The sequence below is a fragment of the Sander vitreus genome, chromosome 19 (genome assembly GCF_031162955.1).
Source record: "Sander vitreus isolate 19-12246 chromosome 19, sanVit1, whole genome shotgun sequence".
Taxonomy (NCBI): domain Eukaryota; kingdom Metazoa; phylum Chordata; class Actinopteri; order Perciformes; family Percidae; genus Sander; species Sander vitreus.
In genome coordinates, this window is record NC_135873.1 from 2,805,109 (window position 1) to 2,812,579 (window position 7,471).

The 7,471-nt window shown below is 36.8% G+C and overlaps 1 protein-coding gene across 1 annotated transcript; it reads right to left on the minus strand.

Annotated features, from left to right (window-relative positions):
- Positions 1-209: 209 nt before the first annotated feature.
- leap2 (liver-expressed antimicrobial peptide 2) lies at positions 210-4,295 on the minus strand. Its single transcript, XM_078275972.1, has 3 exons — positions 4,015-4,295; positions 3,155-3,330; positions 210-2,004 (listed from the first exon to the last, which is right to left on the minus strand). Exons 1-3 carry the CDS (start codon positions 4,090-4,092, stop codon positions 1,950-1,952), a joined length of 309 nt encoding a protein of 102 aa, XP_078132098.1. The 5' UTR covers positions 4,093-4,295; the 3' UTR covers positions 210-1,949.
- Between the last annotated feature and the right edge of the window lie 3,176 nt (positions 4,296-7,471).

Consider the following 7,471-nt stretch of genomic DNA (forward strand, 5'->3'; position numbering starts at 1 on the left):
AAGATATTTGTTAAATTGGTTAGCCTACACATTTAAGATTGACTAAAGTAGATATCTAAAAGTTTCCACTGAAAAAGCTTAACAAAATCCAGTTAGTGTGATTGATTATTCTAAAACAAACCATTAAAATAACATACACAAAACAAAATTATATATATATATATATATATATATATGAGAAAGAAATACATATATAAAATGATGTAAATTGGTACATTTAAAAAATAATAATTTGGAAACATATAAATATGAGAGAAAATATGAGAATCATTGCATTACACCAAATCAGTAGGCATGCATTACATATGTTACGAATAATGTGACCATCACTAACTTTGACAAGAAGCTCTGCCTTCTTAAAAATAACGCTAGAACAAAAACTAGAACAAAAAAACTAGAATAAAAAAACACGAGGATTTTGAAATCAAAATTGCATCAATATTTTGTAACGTCTGATGCTTCTCTTTTATTTACTTCTCTTATCTCCTCCCTTTTTGTTCCCACTTTCATGCCCTTTTTCCTACTTTGCTTTTTCAATCCTTTTCCTCTCTTGAACACTTTTTGCCTCTGACAGTTGACTGTGAGCGCAGCAAGTCAGTTGAGTTATGTTTAGGTGCTTTGTTTAAGGGATAACTAGTGCATTTGTATGCCTGTTGGAGATTTCTAAAGCTTGTTGATTAATACAAATGACTCAGATTGATGATGTTCCTGCTGTTAACAATAGATGTAATATAATATATAAATAATCATTTAATAATTAACTGTTAAATATGTGTCATATTTAAAGATTTTTGGGTTTAGGATAACCAATTGTTGCTATAACAGAAGCAGGAATTAATAACAAATCAGGACAAACATGCTGTGGCAACTTTCCTTTACTGACAGTTTAAACTGGTTTTGTTACCAGTGCAGTTTCTTTTTTTCGGGTTCTGTTTGTCAAGAGGAATTATACTCAAGACTTGTTAGTAGGCTACTCTTGCTGTTTTCTTGAATCAAGTTTTCTTGTAAGTAAATTAAGTTTTAGCCAAGTTACAGACAGAGTACCACCGGATGAGCTACCCTACATGCTAGTCAGATTTAAAGCAGACTCAGCTAACGTTAGCTTAACGTTAGCTTAATGTTAGCTATGTGAAAACACTTGATGTTGGTAGAGAATTAAATAATATGTGTATAATGTCGGTTAACAAAGAGTAATACCACATGTCTGGTGACTTATTGTAATCTAGAAGCTAAATAACTAAACTGTGTAGTTTTAATACTGTGCAACTTCAAAAGTTGTGATGCTAATCGCGATTAGCGCGTTAGCATGCTAGTGACATCAGTGCTACAATGTCTGATAACAAGGCGTCATAATATCAGGGAAACAATGAGCTGTCGCCATAGACTGTATATAAATCGCCAGTAGAGCCTTGTTATCAAGTTGTGCAGACGTCAGACTTGATTATATCATTTGTGAAGGTACAGCCACAGGAACTAGCAGGATGAAATGGTACTTTTGATTTTATTTTGAATCACAAAGTCTCAGCTTTGAGATCCATATCAATGTGAAACAAGTAGGCTAACGTTGATATTTAGTTGTTTGCACCCTTGTTGATGATCACATCATGAAAAAAACATCAAGTATGCAAGGCTAAATTACTCCCTTCTTCCATTTTTGCACTTTCAGAGCTCACCTCCTGCTATTTTCATTTGAGTGATATTTCAAATTTTGGTCTTTTGTGGAGCAGTGATTTCCCCCCTGACATGCCTTTTCTTGGATGTATCTACCTGCAGTGTAAATTCATATACATATTTAGATATTATCAGCAACGTATTGGCACATATAAATATAAAACAGATTTAAAAAAAAAAAAAAGCCTGGATAAATGCATAATCCAAGTTATGAGAACCTTTCATAAGGATTATGGCCGCCACACTCGTGTAAACACACCGGCTGTGTCCTGGGCCATCTAGTAGTTCACAGGCTCTGAAGGGGAGCGGTGGGTGGTGGAGCAGTGTCCCGCCCTAAAGAGATGATGAGAAAGTTATAAAGAAATCAGTGAGACAAGGTTCATTGTTCTATAATAATCAATAAATTCTATGAACTATCTCCAAGTTAAAAGAGAAGTTGGCAGTAAATGTTTTTAGGGGTCTGTTATTTCCTAACAACTTCCATAGAAGTTTCCCAGAAAAAAAGTGAAAAAGTGAAAGTAACCAAACATTTCATATGTGTTATACATTGCAATACGTCCGAACTTAGATGGATTGTTTGAGTGATGTACTGTATGTTTAGAGTAAAAAATTTGGATTTGGATATTTTCTGATTAGCTTACCTGTTTGCTATTCACGTCTACTTTTTAGTTTCAGTATTTCTAAGCATGTTTCTAATAACAGTTTAGTTTTTTTTTTTTATGTAAAACTGAAGGGAAGTCAATGTGAGTCAAAAGAATTAAGCTAGCTAGCTAACTCCTGCTGAAATATTATCGTTAACAGAATGCATTAGCATCGATATATCGATTCAATGATCCACAATCCAATGCAAAGTGAAAATATCGATAAATATCGTCTGTAAGATGCGCCTTTAATTTAGATTCCCATTTATTTATTCTTTCTATTAAAAATAATAGTTTGTTTTTCATATAAATGTCTGGAAGAGCTCAGGAATGGAATTAAATCAAATTTTCGTTGCTTTTTTTTAATTGCTTTTTAAATGTAACTGTATTAAATGGGCATATATTTCTTCTCATATTGATCGCAGGCCCCTGAATTGAATCGAATCAAAATCGTATCGTGACAGATATCAAGCAAATATCTTATCGTTGTCCAAAGGGTCAATATAATATCGTATCGTGATAAAACTTGTGATTTACACCCCGAATAATAATAAATCATTAATTAAAATAATCATCAACGTGCTGCAGGCTACATTTAGCATGATGTTCGTTGAAAACTGAAAAAGGATATGACTTCCGAAACCTAATTGTTTGGGTACATAACATACTGACAAGGAATCGTATTGCGATAATTAGCAGTGGTTTTACATTATATACAGTGACAGCAACCTAAAATATCAGTTTCTTTACATTGACTCTTCTTACACCAAAAACTTTACCTCCACTTAAGTACAGTTCCCTCAAACCTTTACTTCAGTGGGGTATTTTGCGTTTTTAGTTACCTGCAGAGTCCTGTGGAGCATTCATAGTTGTTCTGGCAGTAAGCTCCAAATGGTTTACTATTCATGATCCTCCACAGCGGGGTCATCCGAGCTGTCCTCCTCAGTGTTTGGCCGCTTGAATCTGCCTTCTGGTCAGAGCTGGACTGGACCTGTGGGACCAACGGACCTGCACACACCTGGTATTACAACACAAACAGACGGACACACAAAGGTACAGAAATATTCATTAGAAAAGAAACCAAACAAAGGGAAAACCAGGGACAGTGTATTAATTGGCATTGATTTATTACGGTAATTCTCGTACGTAATTCACGTATTTCACGCCATTCATTTTAAAAATGATTGTGGTTTTAACAGTGTACCGACTAAATTTACTTTTAGACTTTACTGTAAAACAAACAAAGCAGTACAAATCAATATCTGCACTTCTGACCAAATAATCCACGTGGACCTTGATTTAAGATTAACCTGCCAAGGTGAAGAGTTACATTTTCACACTCAAATAAAAGCACTTTTTTATCGGTCATCAAACTGTGAACATACTTTAATAGATACCTTGATATTTGTAAATTGCAATTGTACAATTGTAGTACTAGTACTACTTAATTAGCATTTTTTCAGTTAGGGTTAGTTAGTGTTTAGGTTTTAAAGCACCCTTTCAGCTCTTTGCCTTTTACTTTCATCTGGATCAATTTTTATTAAAAGAAATGTACATTGTAGAACATGTGTTTCTAATATTGCAAACACTCAAAAGAAGACTGAATTCTTGTTCGTGCTAACAAGAGAGAAGAAAATCCATCCTTTGATTTAACACCAGGCACATTCATCTGGAATTCGTGAAGTCATGACAGTGCACTCACCTGCTGAACGAGCATTAGCAGCACAATGCACAGTGCCACTGCCACTTTCCTTTGGGTGAAGAAGCCTTTCTTCTGCATCTTTACGCTCTTCACAAAAATCAACGATTTCTGGTCGTTTGTCAGTAAGACCAAGGCTCTTCAGTCTTGAGTAAAGTTGATCTCGACCAGCTACGTTCCCTGATATCTGACACCTTCTGGAGGACTCAACCAACTCAGCTTTAATGGACCCTCTTGAGTCCAAGTAGTGAGTCTGAAGGTTGTGTGGAGCAGGTTCCTGTTAGTCTCTTCAAGTCAGCCTGACTCAGCAAACTCAGCTGTGACACCGGCAAAGAAGGCTGGGCTCTCCTTTATACAGACAGGCCATGATCCCAGGGGAGAGGAAGCCAGAGGGAGGGAGAAAGAGTCACAGTCCATGCTGTGTCGTCTGGCCCGTCTCTCTTGTTATCTATTTTTTTGGCTCGAATGTGACATTATGTAAAAACTTTTTTACATTATGCCATTTTAGTGTTTTAAGTCAAAAGCTGGTCATCCAACACACTCTTTTTTTGTGATCTGTCTCTCTTACTCTTCTTTTACACGTTGACGTTCAGATAACGTGAGTTAACAGGTGGAGCAAAACGTTGCACGCGTGATTGTAACAATAAAGAAATGGCGACAGAGAGACAGCTGTGGGAAAAGGGTTTAAACAGACGAAGAGGTCCCCGCATGTGTGTGTCACTGAACTTGCAGAAAGATAAGGCTTTATCAATCTGCAGAGTCTGTGTGCTGCAGGTTATCTTTGACTACCGATGTCCTTGATCTGACACAATCTTACCATCTCACTCAAACTATGTAGACAGGATTTAAGAAGTTGTGGTTTACATAAGCAGTTACACACTACACACACGACGCTGGCACGTGACTTATATATGTGTGCTCCATATATTAGAATATGAAGCTAAAGTCCAGTCCTGAGGCCTTGGTCTTGGTTTGGTTCAGTGGAGAACCAATAGGTTGTGGCTTTTCCTAATTATACATGTGATCTATCAAGCTGCACTCTGCAAAGTAAAGTCCAATTTTGAGGTACTTGTACTTCACTTGAGTATTCCCATTTTATGTTACTATTACTTCTACTCCACTACAATTCAGGGCAAATATTTTACTTTACAGATTTAGATTAATACAAAATATTATTTACGAATAAAATGTGATTTATTATTATAAATTAAACTACCCAACAGTTTAAAGGAACACGCCGACGTATCGGGACTTTAGCTTATTCACCGTATCCCCCAGAGTTAGATAAGTCCATACATACCCTTCTCATCTCCGTGCGTGTCGTAACTCTGTCTGATGAACCCACCGCTAGCCTAGCTTAGCCCCTATCCTGGAGGTAACCGGCTCCATCTAGCCTACTGCTCCCAATAAGTGACAAAATAACACCAACATTTTCCTATTTACATGTTGTGATTTGTAAAGTCACAGCGTGAACAAATAACAAGGTCACATGAGACACAGCCATCTTCTAACCGTATACAAACTGGGAACTATAAGCTCGTGGATATATACTATTCTCAGAAGGCGAAGCACTGCTACTTCTGCTACTTGGGCGGAGTGATTTGCTTGCAGCACCTGAGAAGCGCTGTGGTGAGGAGCAGAGAGTTTGCCTGGAGTTCGCTCAGAGTTGGAGTAATAATCACTCTGCCCAAGTAGCAGAAGTAGCAGAAGAAATTTGCCTTCTGAGAATATAGTTCCCAGTTTGTATACGGTTAGAAGATGTCTGTGTCTCATGTGACCTTGTTATTTGTTCACGCTGTGACTTTACAAATCACAACATGTAAATAGGAAAATTTTGGCGTTATTTTGTCACTTATTGGGAGCAGTAGGCTAGATGGAGCCAGTTACCTCCAGGATCTGGGCTAAGCTAGGCTAGCAGTGGGTTCATCAGACAGAGTTACGACATGCACGGAGATGAGAAGGGTATGTATGGACTTATCTAACTCTGGGGGATACGGTGAATAAGCTAAAGTCCCGATAAGTCAGCGTGTTCCTTTTAAGCAAAATTAGCTCAATATTTATCAGCTGCAGCATTAAAGTGGTAAACGCATTAATGCATCAATAAATACAGTACAATGAAATGAAATACAATATTCTGAAATAGGCCATTCTGCAGAATGAGTACTTTAAGCATATTCGGCACATTTTAATGATTATTTTTTTTGGACTTTTACTTTTTAACAGACAGTATTTTTACACTTTTGTATAACTACTTTGACTAAGTTAAGTTAAAGATCTGAGGACTTCTTCCAGCGCTAAAAACCAGTACGTGATTGCGTGCACATGACTGAATCTCAACAACTGGGTTAGTAAGACAAAGGTGAGATTGAGAGTGGCAACATTTTTGCAGGATGTGTCTTAAAAATTTTAAAAACAGAATTGGACTTATTGCTGCACAGTGTTTCATTCTGAAAGGCACTCTGTCAGCTTCAAGGGTCAAAAGGTCACCAACTGTGCATTCCTATAAGACATAAATTAAGATAAGATAAGATAAACCTTTATTAATCCCCACAGGGGAAATTCAGATGTTGCCGCAGCACAAGACAGAAACGATTAGAGAAGTAAAAGTACAAAAGAAAAACGAAAAGAAAAAGAATAGATCAAATAAAAACGAGGTATATACAAATATGTAAAAGAGTAAAAGTACACAAGCAATTAAAAGGTTAGGAGGTAAGTGATAGGTTGAAGTGACAAGTTAAAGTGACATTCACGAGGTAAAGCGATACTCTATGATATGATTGATAGCAGCGAGAATAGATTATATGTAAACAGCATATACCAGAAATATAATATGATGTTGTGAGGCAGCAGAAAGTCATAACAATAAATACCAAGAGATCTGAAGATCTTTCTGTCCATCTGTTATGGCAATATTACAGCAACAATAATGTTCCCATAGCCAGTTTTTATCCAAACTGCTGCATTTTTGTTGAAGGGCAATTTAGGTCAGCCTGGAAATGACAAAGAAGTTTTTATCCAAAGGGCCTGAAGTATGTTTAAACACTCACTGAAACGTAAGAAAGAGAAGAAAAAAATAAATAAAATGAAAAGTTGATTTAATCAGGGAGAGCAGAGGATCACGAATGGATGTAATGGAAAATTCCTTCGCTGATTCCTGTAAGCTTATTCATCATCGAAACATCCTCCAGAGGGACAGGAGACTGACAGGAATCCTGCGCTACATAGACCCAGAACATCTGTATCATATATTATCACCGAGCATGACTCATCAGATTGTGCCTGACAGGCTGAGCAGCTGCAGAAGTGAAACTGTAGAGATAGAGAAGGCTTCAGAGAAGAGGACAAGCAATTAAATGTTTTTTTCCCATGATTTTGATGCTGTACTAATGCAGGACACATGCACAGTGTTGGACTTCTGCAACTGGTTTAAATAATTAAAGGGACAAACACTGTGGACAAA

Bases quoted from the DNA above. Each gene is read 5' to 3' on its own strand.
- leap2 (XM_078275972.1), bottom strand. From the start codon at position 4,092: ATGCAGAAGAAAGGCTTCTTCACCCAAAGGAAAGTGGCAGTGGCACTG. The intron at 3,331-4,014 runs GTGAGTGCACTG...TTGTAATACCAG, and splicing joins TGCTAATGCTCGTTCAGCAG to GTGTGTGCAGGTCCGTTGGT. The intron at 2,005-3,154 runs GTAACTAAAAAC...TCATCTCTTTAG, and splicing joins TGCTCCACAGGACTCTGCAG to GGCGGGACACTGCTCCACCA.